The sequence below is a fragment of the Diospyros lotus genome, chromosome 1, assembly GCF_014633365.1.
Source record: "Diospyros lotus cultivar Yz01 chromosome 1, ASM1463336v1, whole genome shotgun sequence".
Classification (NCBI taxonomy): Eukaryota; Viridiplantae; Streptophyta; class Magnoliopsida; order Ericales; family Ebenaceae; genus Diospyros; species Diospyros lotus.
In genome coordinates, this window is record NC_068338.1 from 24192157 (window position 1) to 24212376 (window position 20220).

The following is a 20220-nucleotide window of genomic DNA, read 5'->3' on the forward strand; positions in this document are numbered from 1 at the left end:
TACATGGTTAGTTTAGAACTTATAAAAGTTTGGGAGTGAATTCCAGACAGAATTCATTGAGCACATTCCTATCTCCCTCTAGTTTGCGTTGCTTGATTTCCAGCACTTCTGTCTGCTTGACATCCACTCATTTTCAACCCAAAGAACCCCAGTCCTTCATTCCGCCTAAATCCAACAATTTTTCCATAGCAACAAAACCGGAATTCAGAGTAACAAGGCTGTCTTGCATTGTATTAGCGCATGTAGGACAGACTACAGCAATGAATGCATGGTTACGCTAAATATCATGTAGAATGACCAACCTCTCTTGCTCGTTTGCCCCTTCCATATTGTTGCGTATCCAGGCCTCCAAGATACTCACCCTTCCGCTTTGGCCCAACATTAGAAACCACTCTTGGATCGGATACTTCATATATTTTCATTGCTTCATAGAATGGCTTCAGATCATCATCTGTTATCAGCCGAGAAGGCAAGGGAGGTATAGGCTCAGAGCCATCTTTCACATATCCGAATACCATCTTTTTCCACATTCCCTGCACACAAAGTTGCTTTTTAGTAAGCCACTAATAAATAAGCACCAAGAGATGTTCCCAATGGAGTTATACTGCCAAAAGAAAAGTGATTAGAACACTCCATGGATGCCACATACCATCTCTTGCTCCTTCCTTTGCCTGTCAACTGATTCAAATATATCAATCTCTGATTCACTGCCAACAATAATAAGTATTGTCAGAGTACTCAAGTTGATTACCTTCAAACATTAGAAGGGGTAACTATCAAACCACCACAAAGGAAAACTATAATATTATGTCAAGACAAAAGAACAGCAAGATATGACAAGCAACAGCGTATGACAAAAGAACAGCAAGATATGACAAGAGCGACAGCAACATATGACAATTTTCAAAGAATATTCTGCCACACAAATTAGATAGACAATCTCAACCACACAAATATGACTTCATTAATGTTGAGAGTAAAATAATAGTATAAAAGATAAAAGTTAAGTATAAAAGATAAAGTTCACTCTCTATATAACAGTTTAAACTTTTAGATCAGATGATAGTTAACAATTCAACATAATATCATAATAGAGAAAGGAGTTAGAGTTCATGCCTCACCGCCAACCTAATATTTAAATTGTTGCACATGGTTGGACTAGTTATCAGTTAAGTCTGGTCACATGTGAGGGACATGTTGAGAGTAAAATAATAGTATAAAAGAAGTTAATCCTCTATCTAACAACTCTTTGATCAGATGGTTAACAATTCAACAACAAACAATTTTCTTTTAAAAAAGTCAAAGGTGGTGTCCAACAAATATGAACCCAGGCAGCAAAAAAATGGGTATGGAAGCCAAAAAAGATCTACCTGCGTGCTATGAGGTCATTTAGAGCATCATCATCCAAAACTGGTGCAGCTTCCTCTTTCTTACACACCCGCAGGAGGGACTCCAAGTATTCTCTCCTATCTTCTGCACTGTAGTGAGTAGAGATTATTTTGTAAAAACCAGAAGTGATTAGTAAAAATTTGAGATCCCTACATTCCCCACTCCAGACTTTAGCACATACTCAATCTGAAAAACAAACCTCGTATTATTGTCAAAAAACCCAGCAGTAATGCTCTGATTTGCAACTCCCAATTTGTGTTCAGCTGCAGCTCTAACTTGTTCCTCCACAGTTTGCACCTTATTTCAACAATGATTTAATATAATTTAGCAAATAGAATACCAAAACAAGAAGGAAAAACATTCAATCCAGCTGGCAACATTCAAAACCAACAAATCCAGACAAGCCCTAGGATCAAAATCTCAAACAATTCCATGCAATTCATCTAGCCATAGGATCCATACATCTTAGAATTTACTAAACAACCATATCTGATATGAGAAGGGACATTTTACCCTTTTCTCGGCTTACTTCTATGAGTAACATCCTCATTAATCTCCCTATCATTTTGGATAATTGATCCAAGATCGACATGAATCTGACCTATAAACCCTCCATCTTGAAACATTTCAATTAAGGAATTTTAAAATCTAAATCAACCAATTTACATTAAACACTTTAAAGGAGATCGTTGGACTTTTTTTCATGCTTTTTCCAATATTTCAGAATGAAAAAAAAAATGATTTCAAAAAATATGAAACAATTTATTTTCATCTTGTTCAGTAAGAAATCTAGTACCAAAAAATATATAGATGGTAAAAGGAATATTGAGGCACAATCCGCAAGGGTGGCAACATCTAACAACCAAATTTAGAGGGGACTGGCGAGAAATAGAACAAATTGCATGAATCCAGTCACAACCTAAGAAAATAGGCAATACCTAAAAACCACCACCACTAGAAAACTATCTTGAGCCCCTTTTCCTAGAACTTGAACCATCTTTAAACTGGATGATTGACTTGCAAAAGCCTTTCCTTAAAAATTCTCAAATTTTGGTCTTCTAATACAATTTCCTCTTCTTTGTCTCCCCTTTTCTTTCCCATATTAGGGAATCTTCTTCTGCTGTATGCAGCTTCTTTAAAAGGGCTTAGCACAGCTTCACCAATTTTATCATCCATAGGAATCTCTTCCCGAGGAGAATAAAAAAGGAGAACTTCCAGCACCATTTATGGAAAAATAAAAAAAAAAAGGATATCAAAGACATTAGATGTAAACAGAAAGGAGGTATCCTCCAATACAACCAATTTGTACCTTCATGCAGATCAATAAATTACTGTCTTCCCCATCTTATGTCATACTGTCTTGTGTTTGTTAGAATTTATTGCATGATGCCCCATGCGTCAAATGCTTCTTAGACTTCCAAATTGTAGAATTAATGCCCAATTTATTTGATTAGTTTCCCTCTAGAAGAATCAAGCGAATAAAGGTACAAGTGGATAAAGATATAAAAAGAAATTATTGAGACATACACCTCGAATAATCGAACCTTCAAACAATTTTATTTCTCAAGACTATCATTTTACTTTTGATTTTGACTTGCCGATTGGGGTGAAAAACAAGACAAACGAAATATCCATCCCGTCACTGGGAAATAGAAGGCAGCCTAAACTATCAAACCAACATAGATGTCATGTCAGATTACATAAAAGATGCCAATATTCCCAAGTTTAGGACAAACAAATTCATCTCAAGACAATAAAATGCCAACATATCCATATGCATAAAAACAATTACATCTAAGAATAGTTACAGAAAAGGAAACGGAACTTAAGAGGAAAAGCCCAAGGAATACAAGCATTTTCTTGAGTTTTTCTACCCGAAAATTCCCTGATTTCTGTATATGTCCGGCCATCAACAGAGCTATTTCAAGTTTCAAATAGATATCTTCAGAATATACTCAACAAATAACCCAAATTGTGAAAGTGCTCACCGTTTCTAATCGAAGAACAAGCACATCTTTCTTCTGACCAATCCTATGAGCCCTTGCCTGTGCTTGAAGATCAACCTGACAAGTGCAGAAGTTATATGTAATTAGAATCAGTAAGTTATACACTGAACCTGTTTGACAATCTTAAAGGCAAAAAGACCACATATTACCTGTGGATTCCAATCTGTATCAAAAATGATCACAGTATCAGCGGCTTGAAGGTTCACCCCAACACCTCCCGCTCGGATGCTAAAACCATATATATGAGCATAAGGAAAATTTTAATAAACATGGACTTGGCTAAGTGGGATGAAGCTATTGCTATTTATCATAGAAACATATTCAAAACAATGTGTGCTTGTGTTCACATTTAGGGATAAGGATTTACGCAGACCACTACAGAATCATGTAAAACAAGATCAACCATGTCTTCTTCTATCCAAAGTTACACATCAGGAACATATGTCTATCATCAGGAACAGCATCTGAATTACAGAACATAGGAGCTGCATACATTTTTCAAAATAGTCACTACAGGTTAGGCATGCAAGATGCAACAAGTATGTGTAGAGCTTAATGGCCTTTCTGTACATGAAGATCTTGATTGCAGGGCTAAATCAGTCAGCAGCTCGCTCAAAAGACACTCTAAGAAGCACCAATGTCGTATGGATAAATAATAAACACAGACAAGGACATGGACATGGATACAGAAACAAACATGAATAATGACACATGAGATACAGCCACGTTCAAAAAATAAGGATAAGGATATGCTATGGGTATAGTAAAAGATAATATTTTTTATATATTTCAGTAGCAACGCTTGTGAACGCCACAACGAAAAGGCAACCAATATTAATGAAAAAATGCCACCAATGTAATATCGGATTACCATTCAATCCTTAATAATGATAATTAATAAAGATAATGAAAAAATACCACTAATCTACCATGAAATTATTGTTTTCCAGATCTAGGACAACACTATTTTCAGACCAAAGGTTTTTGCATTACTTGTCTGGCTAGAGGTGATGAAAACAATGAAAGAAAAACAAGAGGGAATGGGATGGGAGGGGGTGAGAATAGAACCCAACCTGCTAACATTTTTCCCATCAGTGACTGTCTATCATTCAAATGAAAATAGCGTTCTATTTTATGTATTTCATTGTTTAAGGATGAACGTGTATTTGCATATTTTAACAATAGACTATCTGTTAAAAATTATATTCAAAACCCAATTGCATCCTAAGTACATCCTAACATGTACACACATGTCCACCGGTGTCCCAAATGTGTCCTAAAAAATAATAAATTAGGCAGGTCAGACATGTACCTATATCTAATATCTGACACTAGTGTGGCACACAAAACGAAGTATATGCTTCCAAAGTTGCACTCACAGGCAGTGAAAATTCTACCAGACAGTCTAGCAGGTAAATTTCTGCCAACCTAGGGCAGTACTATGCCACAATGGCATAAATCAAAAAGCTTCTAGTACTGAACTAGCTGGTGCAGTATCTGCAAGAAACTGACAGGATGTCACACATGCCAACTTAACAATGGATCCTGAATCAGGAAGGACCACCTGAGGTGAACCAGAAAAATGACAACTAGAACTCTAAAATGAAATAGATACTCACATCTTGCTACTAATACTTTTCATTAATTACCTGAGCAGAAATATGAAAAAAGGAGAACCCGGTTGATTGAAATTCTCAATAAGGGCTCCACGTTCACCCCCAGATGTATGCCCATCCAAGCGAAGATACCGGTATTGTTTCCAGCACAGATAATCTTCCATAACATCAAGCAGCCTAGTCATTGTGGAAAAGAAAAGGACCTGAATAGGGGGGGAAAGTTAGAAAGGAAAGAAACCAATTCATATTTGAATTTACTACCTGAACTCTAAACAAAGTACTTAAATGGAACATGTCAACCCAAGAATGTTTCAGAGGAAAAATGACCGTTCAACAAAAAGGAAAAGGAACATCATTAAATACCACCTCCTAAGGTATCATAAGTAGCATGATGCTAGGAACAGATATCCATGAAACTTCTTAAAAAGGGAAAAAATTTAGAAGACAATAAACATCAGTCACACAAACCTCAAGCTTAACTGTAAGAAGACATAAGTAACATATCAATCACAAAGACTGCAAGTATTACCAATAATGCATTTATATTATCACCATTAAGAAAGAAAAAAGCACAAAAATCAATTCTTCTGATGGTAAAAATTCCAATATAGCCTGGAACATAAGAAGGCTGTCTGTACCCGATGATCTGTCGCTTTTAGTTTTGGTAGTAAACGGTCTAACATTTCAAGCTTCCCACAGAGTCTCACAATATTTGGCAGATAATGGTTAGGGATAAATTCATGAACCTGCGAAGGACAGCAACATTAAGTCAAATGCTACAACGGAAGAATAATTTGAGCAGGTTTTATGCAACAAAACAGTCCAAAAATGTTGGTCAAATTCCAGAAAGTTCCAACTAAAAGAAAAGAAAATGCAGAATTTCCCAAGCATTGTTGTTAAAATCCCGATTTTACATGTACGATTTTACGATTCGAAGACCCCTAAACGATTCAAATCCCATGTAAAATCCAATTTGGGATAAAATCCTATAAAATCTCGATTTTAAATATACGATTTTACGATTCAAAGACCTTCATTGATTTAAGTTGCAATTTAGAGGATGCTTCCAACGTCTCAATGTCACCTAGCATCTGACATTAGAACTTATGCAATGAATTGTTATATTTTGCCTCTAAATTGGAACTTGATTTAACATTGATTGTATAAGTTTCAATGTCACATAGCATCTAACATTAATTGCATAAGTTCCAATTTACTTTATTTAAATTATAATTTTTACTTGATTTAACATTGATTGCATAAGTAAATCAAGACAAACAAGTAATTAATTAATGGACCACCAAACCCCAAATCAGGATTTTACTTGATTTAATCAATGTTAAATCAAGAAAAAAATGCAACATAAATCTAATAGAAGACGTTGAAAGAATCCTCTAAAGAATTTTAAGCTATATTTTATCTCTAAATTACCTATATTTTACCTCTAAATTGCCTATACCAACCTGCTAGTTTTTGAGCTATATTTTGGAAGTATCATCTTTTGAACTATAAGAAGGAATAATCAGGTTATTAAAAGATATTAATCCATTTTCTGCAAAATTATGTTATTATAAACATATATTTACAAAAATTAAAGGATATTTTTAATTATCTCTAAAATCTTACGATTTTACAATCCGATTTTATGGACACTTTTTCGATCCCACTTAAAATCCTGATTTTAACAACCTTGTTCCCAAGGAAGTTAACAATCACAGGCACATGCTCTCCTATGAAAGATCTTATGTTTTGCATTACCAAATGAAACATAAATTAACAGGGAAAGAGCATGCCTCTTCCACATGAAGCTGGCTCAGATATGGATGATTGCAAATGTTCCGCAGCTCCATAACAGAGTTGTGTACTGACCGAGCCTAACAAATAGTAAGGTCAGCATTAGTGGACATTTATCCAGGAAAAGCATATAGCATGTGTACCTGTATGTGTGTATATTAGTGTGTGAATATATATGTGTATACAGTTCAGAAAGTATGGAACAATGGTCATTTAAGGATTAAATATTCAAGCCACAACCATAAAATAAAACGGTACAAGGAAAAATACCTTTGAAGTTCCAATTGCTCCAAGATTCTCTTCAACCCTCTTCATTAAAAGCTTCTGATATGCAGAGGCCTCACATCTTACAAGTCTTTCAATCTTTTCAGGTAACTGATTTTCAACCTACCAAAACATTTGATATGCAAGAACATCAGTACATAATAAGAATAGGTTCCTTACAAGTCTAGTCTGAATTAAAAATTCTTTATTTGCAGTTTTCTGGCAAGCCCCACAAAAATTGTGTCAGATACCATGTTTCAATCAAATCCCTCCAGGACACAGAAAGTTCACTCATAAGGAAAGTCAATCCCATAAAGCCACAAACGATTTGAGGCTTTTGAAGTAAACCACTGTTTAAGATCCATAACATGGAATGTGTCCCAGGTGCATGCTCACCAGCTAAGTAGCACAGACTCACTCCAGATTTTCCAATGTTTTCAAAAGAAACAAATTGGGGGAAAACACAAGTACAAATGAGACCGTCACAGGAATTAACAGGGATTAAAAGAACATAAAACTATAAAAAGGAACTCTTTGAAACCAAAAGGAGAGAGAAAAAGTAAAGAATTGATGATGGTCATTGAAGGCCACATAATTCATTAGATCATATGTCAAACATGATATAATGTTAAGTCCTCTAATGGTGTAAAGTGTCCACGTTGGATACTTGATAATTCATAATCATATAAAATGAGCATTGTGTCTGACATGACTAACTGCACACAGGTTCAACAAAAATGACAATTAAAAGAAAAAGTTTCTTTATGAAAACATGTACAAAAATCTAAATCTACGATAAAAGGTTGTGTCCTAGTTTATAATCACAATTTCATGTTAGATAAATGCAAAAAGGAACTTAAAAGTTTGAAATTTTAACCATATTCTTATGTCCTTGTCATGAGATTAGATGAGTCTGACACCTGGACACGGACATACCCGCACTGACACCAGTATACAAGTTGGTCAAATTCACTCTCTCCATATCCTTCAAGAATATATCTTTAAGGCAGAAGGAAGCTTCCATTTCAGATTGCTTTTTACTTAGCCAGCTCTCACTGAGCTTATCTATGTCATATTAGTTTGACTGTATTAGGTGATGTATATATTAGTTGTACCTTGTACCTAGCTTAGGGAACTTGTACAAAGCAGTTACAGTATTTCAGTATAAATACTTGGAACCCTAGCTTAATAGAATTGAATCAGCTTTCCCTCCAATCTCTCTCTTCCCTTCTTCTTTTCTCAGAGTTCTGTATATCATTTCACATTGATGAATTTGTATATACAATTACTATAAGAAGGGAAAAGTCAATTAGGTGGATCTAGAAATGAAGTCAGAGCAGCATGCTCACCCTTTCTCCCAAAAAAGATATTTGGTACATTGGAGCATATCCCAAGGTAACCTTTTTAGCTTGGATAATTAACGGTGCCATCTAATATTACTAACTGATTAACATTCATGAGAGTAGCAGAAGGCTCAAATTTCTTGGTTCTTCAATGACTAGTTGCTAGGGAATAGAAAGACATCTTGTGATGGGAACTGTACAAAAAATTGCGGCATGTGGCCACATAGCATATGGAAGAAGCAAAATAGGAAGCCCTTTCCTTTCCATGCCTTAAAACACAAGGAATTCTTGGAGAGAGATTGCATGCACATTCGCATCATTACTCCAATCACAACACAAGGACATGACATCATAAGAACCCCTCACATCTATGATGAGATGGATATAAGTAAAACAGTAAAGCAGCATAATTCCACCAACAAAAACATAGACTTGTAACCAAAAAATTAATGGTTGAAGCATATGTTTATATCTTGTGAGAGACACAAGATATTGTTATAGCAGTGTACATGTTAGCCATGGAGAGCAACACATACATGGACCATTAATTGCTCATAGGGATTCGAAGGCCATATGGATTAGGAAGTTATCCAAATAGGATCATTGGAATAGTTATCTAACCAGAAAATCAAACCAACATTCAAGCATGTTCCTTAGCTGAACATTAGGTTAGCCAGCTAGTGCTCAAGTGTGTTCCTAAGCCAAACAATTTGGCTAGGGCGCTTTGGAAGGAAGGCAGTATGTATACCAAAAGCCTTGGGTAAGATAATTTTTAAATCTAGAGCTACATAGCTTTGGTGGCTTGAAACAAAAGCTCAACTCTCAGCACATCACCCTACTAGGAAGTTTGGTGCTAGAAAACCAATTTGATTAAGAAAGGTGCTAAGGATGTTCTCTTTTCAATCTAATAGTGAATGCGTTCAAAAGAATAAGGTATATTTGTTGATAATATGAACTGATTCCATGCAAGCTTATCCTCATACTTGATAGAAACCAAATTCTAGGCAGAACGGATAATCGTCCTCTATATATTGCAGGCTCTAACCCCAAATTGTGCACATCATGATCATGATCACAGTAATCTAATATAGTATTGAAATGCTATACTCTACCTCTCCTCCATTGTAGTCTTTTGATTTGTCTTTCATCCCACTTTTCATATAACCATAACTCTAGAGTGCTCACTGTGCCCTATAACTAAAGGATTTTTATAAAGTGATGGAGAATAATGATTAGTATTTTCTTTTTTAATTAAGGAGTCTAGATGTTTGTAGCAAGCTAGTCTTCTAACCTAGCCTTTAATTGAGTCCATGGAGAGTTTTGGGAAAATAAGTCAGTTAAGGACTAAGGAGTCTTGGAAAGTTAATTTTCGTAACTAAAGAGTCTGTGTAATTAAGAGTAGTCCAAAAGTCAGTCAAATGTCACTCATTTAGTCTGGAGGGGGTCTATAAATAGGGGTTTCCCTCTGTATTTTGAGGCAGCTTTGGAGAATATTTCAGTCTAATATCTTTTGAATTCTTTTCAGTCCACCTCCTTGGAAAATAGGGGTTTCCCTCTGTATTTTTATTTCCGTGGCTCAGTTATCTGAATTCTTCAGGTTTCTGTCCAAGGAGGTGGACTCCTCCCACACATCCAACCTTTTACTATTTTCCTCTGGGCTGCATCATATAGCCACAATATTAAATCATTACCTAATAATGAGACCTCATATTAAAGGTTTTTAACCAAGAAATGATGTGAAAAATGAGAATTACTACTGATTTACAAAACAGAAATAAACATGAACTAAGAGTAGGTCCAAGATGGCTAAAACCTTAGACGTAAATGAATCAAACTTCACTTCACACAACAAAAGACAGTATAAACATCCATAGTTGTCAAATCCCCTGGCCAACATACAAGAGCTGCCATTGGTACAACACAATACCGGTACCAAACACTGCCAAGTACCTTTTCATATATATTTGTTGGGAAGTATCACCACAAACACAGAAAATAAATTATAAAATACCCATAAAGGATCAAAATCAGAGAGACACAGATTAACGTGGTTCAAAAATATGCCTATATCAATGGGCAAAGGAGGAGGAGCAAAATCCACTATAAGAATAAAGAGATACAAAGATGATGAAACTCTTAACTCCCAACCCAAAACCCCAATACACCCAATCTCACTAAAATTTGCTTAAAAACTGCACCCCAAATAGGAACATAGAAAATAATCCATTATAAGGGGTATTTTTAGACAAGGATAGGTCAGAAATCCTAATCTCACTGAGCTTAGGACTGATTTGTCAAGCCTCAGGGCTAAGACTTGGATAGTTTCTGGAATTAAAGAAGAACCGAGAGGAAGAATAGAAAGGGAGGGAGGATTTGAAAGGAGGGAGAATTGAGGGAGAGAAAAGAGAGGGAAAGAGAAATTTAGAGGGAAAAATAAACTTTGTATTATTTTCAACATGCCCCTCATCCACTCTGCTTAGCCTCTTTATAGGCTTCTTTTCAGTTATAATATCTAACTAAAATGTACAATCGTTTCCAGCACTAACTGAAAGGAACAACACAACTTAGGTATTACGAGTGTAATGACTATGTTACCCCAAGGGTCGTGACAATCCCCCACCTTAAGAAAGTTCTTTTTCCCCAAGAACTTGAAATGACGGGCTACGGCTCAACCAATCCCTGTTTCACTTCTTGTTGTATCCTCCTCTCTTTCTTTCTCTCATGCTTTTCCTCATTGAGGAAGTGTAGCAACGTTCGCAGCCTTTGAATGTCCTTCCTCCGCTTCAGTCCTTTCTTCGAATTCAACAGCCTGTAGAGAATGCAACAATGACTCTTGAGACACTTTCTGTAATAATTTCTGCAACTTCTTCCTAGTGATCACCTTGCACTCACCAATTTCTTCTTGCAGAACAACCTTTTCGTCTTCTTCTTTTTCATCCAGTCCTTCCGTGTTCAGTAACAGTCTTCTACATTGGTGACTTGGACGGAATTTGTCTCCGCATTTATAGCACGATCCTAGCTGCCTCCTCTGTTCCAGCATAGAATGTTTTATTGCATTAGGGTTAAGAGTAAACCTCAAGATTTCCTTCCAACTGCTGACTAGTGGGAGGATTATTACTCGGTGCGATTCTGTGTTTTTTAAAAATTGCTTCTAGAGCAAGCTCTTGTAACCTTACCTTCTCTGTCGCCTCTCTCACCGTAACAGGCATCATCATCTTCACCACGGACCTTAGTTCATCCTTGAGGCCGCTGATAAAGCTTGACAAAAGATATTACTGCGTGAGAGATGATTGCGAGCTCCACATTAGAGCCCCTAGCTCCTCAAACTTCTCCTGATAGTCAGCCACCGATCCCTCCTACTTTAGCTTGTTAAAATCCCCAATTATATCTGCCATATTTCTCTCTCCAAAACATTTGCACAATTCCTCAACAAAATCAATCCACCTAGTATCAGTCCCTCTAGACTTGGTCCACCCTTGGTACCAAGAATTAGTCGTATCATTCAAATAGCTTGTTGCTAAGTTAATCCTCTAGTTTTCAGCCACATTGTAAAATTGGAAAAAAACGCTCCCACTGGCGGATCCACCACCTTGGCTTTGATCCGTCAAACTATGGTATCTCCAACCTTAGCATAGGAGTGTAATTGGAAGTATGAGGGGTAAATTCCCTTACTTGAACTCCTTGCTCCAAGTCTGGCATCTCCTCTGTCCATGTCACTCCTTGCGGCCTAGGGAGGATGCCCAAATCGGAGACTGCCTAGGGAGGAAATTCCAATGGTAACCAGAACCAAGGGAGGGATGACAACATATTGAACATGTTGTTAATCCACTGACCATATTGCTCCATCATCTCTCGATGCCTCTCCAATTCTTGTTGCATACTCTCCCGTGTGGCTGCCAGATCCTCACGCCAGCTCTCTCTAATCACAACCACATCCTCCTTACTTTGGGTGACCCCCTTATGTGTCTAAGTCATTCTGAACTCCAACACCTCCATCCTTTATTCTAATTGCCTCAACCTCATTCCTTCTGCCATAGTTACGATTCTAGTCTGCCTATAGGTATCACCTCCAATCACAGTCGAAAGTCACTTAGCTCCGCTTCGTCTTCACACTTCGAACAAGAATTGCCAAAATTCTCTGCCGAGAATCGTTGGCCTGTTCCACGTTTCGAAATCATGACAGCCAAGGTTGTGTATGCCCTGCTTTAATTCTCCTGAATTTAGTACCTCTGATCTGCAATTGAATTATCAATCAAAGCCGACAACCGCGATGGACTAGTAACCTCTAGATTTGCTCGCAATCACTACGGATTCAACAGTCGCCCCATGGCCTTCTTCTCCTTTGCACCTTCCTTACTTTGTCAGAATCAAGTTGCAATCGTCACGATTCAACGATAACCTCCCAGTCAACGCCTTCTTCTCACCCAATCACCATCCAATGGTCAGAGGACCACCAGTTCTGATGTCGCTCCTTGAGTTCACCTGGATGGCCGGAATTGTTACTTCAGTTCCCGTACCTAACTACCAACGATTGCCTAAATCACCACTGATGATTGTAGGAATTCACCTGGCCTTGGGTTGCTGCCCACTCGCCTGAGTTTCTACCAAAATTGCAAGACTCACAGCCAAGCATTGGCTCTGATACCAAAATGTCAAGCCTCAGAGTTGAGACTTGGATAGTTTCTGGAATTAAAGAAGAGCCGAGAGGAAGAATAGAAATGGAGGGAGGATTTGAAAGGCCAAGGGAGAATTGAGAGAGAGAAAAGAGAGGGGAAGAGAAATTTAGAGGGAAAAAAAAAAACTTTGTATTACTTTCAACATGCCCCTCATCCTCTTCACTTAGCCTCTTTATAGGCTTTTTTTCAGTTATAATGTCTAACTAAAATGTACAATCGTTTCCAGCACTAACTGAAAGGAACAACACAACTTAGGTATTACAAGTGTAATGACTAGGTTACCCTTGGGGTCGTGACATGATTGTGGAAATCCCATCTCTATCATGAATTAGTAAACACGATGTGAACCCGAATCAAACTCAATAATATTGCTATAATAATTTAGTAATATATATTATAAAATATACATTTGTACTAGCATTTTCAATACAAAATCACATTATATAAATATAATCATTACATTTGTGAAGAACATATCAACATGCTTTTAAAGAAATAATTTAATAGAACAAAATTTTATAATAATTACAGAAATAAGAGAAAAATATTCTATTTTTATCATCATAGCTAGGAACGCAATTTAATTGTAATTGAAATATTACATTTAATTTAGATGTTATTTTATGAAAATAAAATAGATAGTATTTAAACATTATTTCTAGTTTATAATTTTATAGAGATAGAAGAATAAAAAGAAATCAAGATAATTGTTTTAGTTTAATTATAAAATAAAATTATTATATTTAATATGCTCTTGTCACGCAGAGGTGAAAAGCTATGCCTGACAAGACAACATTTCCCAGGTTAGTAGCCTAGGAAAGGTAGTTCACTCTTTCAGCCAAGAGCATAGGCTCTCTGCCAATTAAATTCAAACCAACTATAGAAGAGAAGAAAGGTACTGGCCCACACTATGGGTAAAGATTAAAACTATAAACAAAAAGGAATTTAGATTCTAGGTGTACAGGTTTTATCTTAAAATGGTACATATCAACCAGTATATATGATATATTGATAACCATGTACACAAGTAACACAACCATCTTTTGATATGGGAAACCAACCATGAACCACTAAGTTTTGTAGCCAATGGTGGCAGGAATATGCAAAGCAGTAATTGTAGTACATTAGAGAGCATTGGTTACCTTTACTTTCAGGAATTACAGCATATATTCAACAGTTGAGCCACTAATCTAAATTTTCTTGCTCCTACGAGGAGAGGAGATAGAATTGAACAAGTTCTAGAAAAAGAGGTAGAAAAAAACCAAGAAAAACATACAGGGAGACTCTTAAGTATGATATGAGTTATTATGGCCTTATAGGAGATAAGGCCATACATAGAAATGATTTGGTGAGCTAGAATTCATGTAATCGACCATACATAGTGGGGTCAAGGATCAATATGTTGTTTTTTCCCTAAGGTAATTGAAGGTAACTAGAAACTAAGTTACTGATCCGGAAAAGCAGCCAGAAGCACTGGTGCATATCCTTATGTCACTAATTCTTTTTAGAACGGTTCAATTGCATTAATTTTTGTTTATTTTCTCTGAACTACAATTAACATGTTTCAAGTCCCAACAGTGCTAAATAAAGCATCAACTTACTAGGATAAGAAATCCACAACAGATGCATAAATATCCACTCAGAAGGGATAGCAGCTAACCAATAATGACTCTCCAGAAACTTTATTAACTTAGAACCAGATATTTCACTGACAAGGAAGACTAGAATGTTGAAATTAAGGACCTTGTGTTTCAGCCTCCGGAGTACAAATGGTCGCAAAACTTGGTGAAGGCGATTAATAATCAGAAGATTCTCCTCCTCAGACAGTAAGGCCTGGTTGATGAGCATTAATGATAATTATCAAATATTTCATGAGAAAAATTTAAAATAGATCAGTATCTCTTAAAATCTAAATATAAAGCTTACTTCATCAGGCGAACTATCACCATTGCTCTCAAATGGTTTATTGAACCATTGAGAAAAATCCTCCGAAGAATTAAAAATATTTGGCAACAAGAAATTAAGTAATGCCCATAGTTCCTCAAGATTATTCTACACAAACAAGAAGAAAGCACCAATCAGTGAGTATCATCAGCACAACAGAAAATTTTCAAAAAGCAATTGAGTAGGAATAACATTAACTCCACACACAATGGAGAAAGTTCAGTGCCTCTCTTGTATAGTTTGGGAACAGTTTCCTCTTAGGGTAAAAATAATTTTTTTAATAAGTAAGAATATGCACAAATAACTACCCTAAGCAGGTAAAACAAAAGAAAAACCTGAAAAACTACTAATAAAGAAAATGCATATTCCAATCTTTCTTTAAACTAGGTAAAACAGTTTTCCATTTTTAGAAATGAGTTCATGAGAAAATTAAAACAACCAAAAACAAGCTAGACCTTTAATTTTATTCCAATTTAAAGCCTAAAATGAACTCAATGGAAAGGCAAATGTCATCAAACCATCATTTGCATCTCAAGCTGAAGATCAAAGAAAAGTCAAAAACTAAATAAACCATTAAGATAATATATATGCTGCCGGACCTGTAGTGGTGTCCCAGTCAAAAGCAACCTGTGAGAGCTATGATAGTGCTTCAGATCAGCATTCAACTTGCAAGAAGCATTCTTGATGCGATGTCCCTCGTCAATAATGATATAATGCCAATGTACTTTGCTTAATTTTGGTCTATCATGCTTGTTCATCAGATACTCATATGTCGTCAAGAGGACATTGAACTTCTGCTGAATAATTCTTTCCCTGAAATGAGTAATCATATGACAAGTCTTTCAGATAATATTACCCAATTTTAGAAATTTTGACAAGATGAAGCAGTTTAATGTCCATATCTCCTTACTTAAATAGCCTGCGTCGTTCCTCTGGAGGCCCAGAATAGACAATTCTGTTGACACTAGGAGCCCAAAAGTTGATTTCTGATTCCCATCCGGGAAGAACTGAAGATGGGACTACAACTAAAAATGGTCCTCTGTCATTTTTTGCCTCCATTAGGTAACAAATTAGAGCAATAACCTACAAAAACTCAATTTGTGAGATTAAAGAGTTGACACAAAATCTAAAGACTGGCTAGATTGTAAAAATTTTGTAGACAAAATGATACCTGAACAGTTTTACCAAGGCCCATTTCATCTGCAAGTATGCCATTCAAATGGTTATTGTACAGTGAAACCAACCACCTTAGCCCATTCATTTGATACCTGGATGAGGAAGTCTATGCTCAGAGAAGAATACTAAGAAGTCCTATTTAATACACGTGAGACCAATAGAACCTTTTTTGTCTGACAAAAAAGGAAAAGATTGCAAATTCACTTACTCTCTCAGTTTTCCACCGTGAAGACAAGTTGGCTGCTCTGTAATATTCTCTTTTATGCTGCAAGGCATAACATGAAAAATAAACTATTTGGCAATAGCATGGACACTCAATGTTGCTAATAAGGACTGTATAACCCATCCCCCTCCCCCTCCCCCCCAACCAGCACCACCAAAAAAAAAAAAAAACAAAAACAAAAAAACAAAAATCCAAAGATACAGCCATATATCAGACAGCACTCCTAAAGCAGAATATCTTGAACACTTTAAGGAAATAAAGAATGGCGGAAAAAGGAAAATGCATCTCACACTCAACTAACATCAGATAGGATCACAGGAAAGGGATGGCCTAACAGTAAGACCATGCAAAAGGGAAAATAGTTTACAAGGAGAAGATGAAGAAGCAAACTACCTATGAGCCATCAGATAGTACTTTTCATTGCTTTCCAGATAATGCTGCAAAATAGATGAAGAATAAAAAAAAATTAATAAGTAAACTATGAGGAAATACTGAAACAGACAACAATTACAAACTTGCCTTTGCCTGATCAGCTTCATCTTCATTATCCACTACAATATCGTTGTCAATAAAATATGCAGCTTGGTTCTCATCAACATCAGTCTCAAATCGTCTCGCCACAACCTTTGCCGCTTGAAGTTTGGACCCTAACTTCTGAAGATATTTCTCAGTCTCTTTTAGCAGCTGCTTGACGCGATCTGATTTTGCATCCTGTGTAATTAAAGCCCCCAAAAGAAAGATTAAACAAACAATAGCACCAGAAGTACATCACCAAGTCAATTAACAGTAAAGAGCAAAACAAACCTGAACCATTCGAAGGTACCCCTCCACATCATTTATTTTCAACAAATTGATCTTCTCACGCTGTATACGGTCAATCTTCTCACGATGAATCCGCTCCTTCCTCTTATGGAACTCCCTTATGTATCTATTAAAACCCTTCCAACGTTCCCGCTTTATTTTGAATACATCATCCAGTCTCTCCCTATGGTCGGGTTTATCAAGTAAATTCATAATAAAAGATTAAAAAAATTAAACAAACATCTACAGAGAGAATCAGTAAGGGCACGAGAGATATCTTTACAGATGTGACAGTAGAAAACGTACTTGTGAACTTCTATTTCACTGAAGAACTCTTTCTGCCTCTCACGAATTCTTTTTTGGCGTTCTTCCTTCATTCTCTGCTCAAATCTTTCAATTTGTTTTGGCCTCCTACCTATTCTATGCTTCTTAATTGATTTCAAACGGTCCATCTCAGTTGCTATTGGTTTGAAGAATTCAGTCAATATATCACTGCTCAAACAAATGACAATAATATCAGAATAGTAAATTAACAAGTAAAATGAAGTAAAGATAATGATTTAGTTAGTTATGATCTTAATTGAAATACTATACTTCTATTAAGATTTAAAGTTGAAACAAAACAGAAAGACCGACTACCTACGGAGACGGCGCTGAAGCTCCAATAGTTGAAGTTTTTTGAGTTCTATAACACTTTTGGTTTTGGCAGAAATATCTCCAGATGAGCTCACTGATTCCTGCACAAGTGACAAAAAGGCACACCACAATGTGCATGTCATACAAACAGGAAAAGAATACAACCAGTTGTGCATCTTCTTCAGAAGCACTTCATGCAGTAACAATTAAGAAAAATCAAAGAAGGCACTCGGAATAGAAAATCATCAAACAAGCTTGAAACAGGAAATAAATCATTCAAACAGAAAAAAGCTAATAAAATTTTACAATTCAAACGTGAATAGAAGCAAATTATCAAGTACGTGTAGAAAATACATCACATTGCTCCTTCATAATCATAAATTCAATGCATCTTTGGCTTTTACTTAATTTACCACCTTTTGTGATAAAAGATCTGTACTAAAAATAGTGCAGTGCACTGAGTCAAATAGTAGCAGTCAGCATCAAATGCTAGCAGTTAGAATGATAAAAATAATTTAAAATTTTTTTCTCTTATACTCATCAGGAGTCTACGTGCTTAAAAACAAATTATGAAATTTCTCATTGGAAAAATTACAGGATCCATAGTTATCAACAGTTCAGTTTTCCCAAATTAAAGAGAATAATTATATTAAGTTTCAATGTCATCTGCTTCCCCACATGAATCACATGAAGTACATAGGCAGCATATCCGAGACTTGAGGAGCCTTTTCTGTTTAAAGGCTTATTACCAATCTTGCAGCTGCTAAATCAATCTTTCTATGAAAAGCGGTGGGCTGTCTCCATATAGGTTGCATTGTTGAGACCTGGACTGGACACTAGAAGTAGGGTTGATATCCAACCAAGAGTGAGTACCACCATATACCAAAACATCCCATGCACTGCCTCAAAGCATTCACACCAAAAGAGATAAGTTGAATAAACATCCTCTTTTTTGTTGGGAATGTACCCACTAGACCCAAACCGAGGTTATGATAGGCCGGTTCACTGGATGTATCAAAGACGATCCAAGGGGCAAGGGCAGGAGAGCAAATTGGCTGGCTAGCATAACAGCCAACCATGTGCGTAGGGGTAGAGTGGGAAAATCGCTGGGTTGTGTGTGGAAGCATCTAATGTCTTGTTATGACTGTTAGTGCAGTGTTACTGTTGATTTCCTTTAACTGTCTGTTTAGTTGCTGTTGTTAAGATTGGTAGCCGGTAGCCTTGCTTAGTTCATATAAGTTGTTAGGCGGTTGGTTCTTTCTGTTATGCTTGAGCAGTATATATATCAGCTTCTGCTCCTGTTATTTGTAATGTTTTTGTATTCTAATTTCTTAATTGAATCTCTCGAGGTATTCTTTCTCCCTTGTGTTCTATCTCTATTCGTGATACCTAGGGTTTTTTACATGGTATCAGAGCCTTATCATTCGTCCTAATGGCCTCAAATCAAGATCGTAACTCATTCTCCTCCTCCTCTCCTCATTCTTCCGCCTCCTTATCATCTGCTTCTCAGGCCGATTTCGCAGCTGTAGCGAAGGCCTTCAACTTTATTCCTATAAAGCTTGACTCCAGTAATTACATATTTTGGAAGGCTCAAGTACTTGCCACAGTGAGAGCGTTCGACCTGGTCTCATTTCTCAACAAGGTGCCACATCAACCGAAGAGTTTACCAGATTCAAATGGAGGCAAGTCCGTTGTCAATCCTGAGTACATGAGCTGGATGCGTTCGGATCAGCTCCTGCTCAGATAGTTGTTCTCTACTAGACATGGCCAAAATTGAACCGGACCGGCGGTTCGAACCGGAACCGGACCGGCCGGAACCGGACCCGGAACCGGCCGAACCGGAACCGGAACCGGATCGAACCGACGAAATTCGGTCCGGTTCCGATTCAAGGTTCCGGAGAACCGGAACCGGACCGTTGCCCCCCCCCTCCCTCCCCCGTGGCCCCCGCCCCCCCCAAATTGGACCGTTGGCTGCCACCCCCAGCCAATTTTATTTTATTTTTTTTTAAATTTTATAATTCCTATCTATATATACCCCTCCCTCCCCCACTCATTTTTCTCTCTCTCTCTCTCTCTCTCTCTCTCTCTCTCTCTCTCAAGTCTCAAGCTATTATTCTCTCAATTTTGTCTCTCATTTAATATTTTAATTTCAATTTCTTCAATCTTCTCATTTTGTTATTTATCAATTTATTCAATTATATTGTTAATTATTTATTACTTGTTACTATATTATTTTATCATTATTATATTTTTTTATTATCATACTTTTTTCAAAAAAATGGCAAGTGAAGGTAGAAATGTTGAAAATGTTGAGTTTGAAGCTCAAAATTTTCAAACACAAGAGAGTGAAAC

At 36.6% G+C, this 20220-nt stretch overlaps 1 protein-coding gene across 2 annotated transcripts in view; it reads right to left on the reverse strand.

Annotated features, from left to right (window-relative positions):
* LOC127805065 (chromatin structure-remodeling complex protein SYD) overlaps window positions 1–20220 on the reverse strand; it is a 61972-nt gene that overhangs the window by 6247 nt on the left and 35505 nt on the right. For both annotated transcript variants that reach the window (XM_052342224.1, XM_052342223.1), the window contains exons 11-31: window positions 17872–17969; window positions 17539–17724; window positions 17236–17416; window positions 16951–17142; window positions 16825–16868; window positions 16417–16473; window positions 16204–16300; window positions 15943–16115; window positions 15632–15845; window positions 15015–15140; window positions 14832–14921; window positions 7076–7192; window positions 6805–6885; window positions 5650–5757; window positions 5045–5214; window positions 3545–3623; window positions 3378–3452; window positions 1589–1686; window positions 1371–1478; window positions 650–707; window positions 303–533 (exon numbers count right to left, since the gene is read on the reverse strand). In XM_052342224.1, the coding sequence (XP_052198184.1) occupies window positions 303–533; window positions 650–707; window positions 1371–1478; window positions 1589–1686; window positions 3378–3452; window positions 3545–3623; window positions 5045–5214; window positions 5650–5757; window positions 6805–6885; window positions 7076–7192; window positions 14832–14921; window positions 15015–15140; window positions 15632–15845; window positions 15943–16115; window positions 16204–16300; window positions 16417–16473; window positions 16825–16868; window positions 16951–17142; window positions 17236–17416; window positions 17539–17724; window positions 17872–17969 (2583 nt within the window). The remainder of the gene's footprint in view (window positions 1–302; window positions 534–649; window positions 708–1370; window positions 1479–1588; window positions 1687–3377; window positions 3453–3544; window positions 3624–5044; window positions 5215–5649; window positions 5758–6804; window positions 6886–7075; window positions 7193–14831; window positions 14922–15014; window positions 15141–15631; window positions 15846–15942; window positions 16116–16203; window positions 16301–16416; window positions 16474–16824; window positions 16869–16950; window positions 17143–17235; window positions 17417–17538; window positions 17725–17871; window positions 17970–20220) is intronic.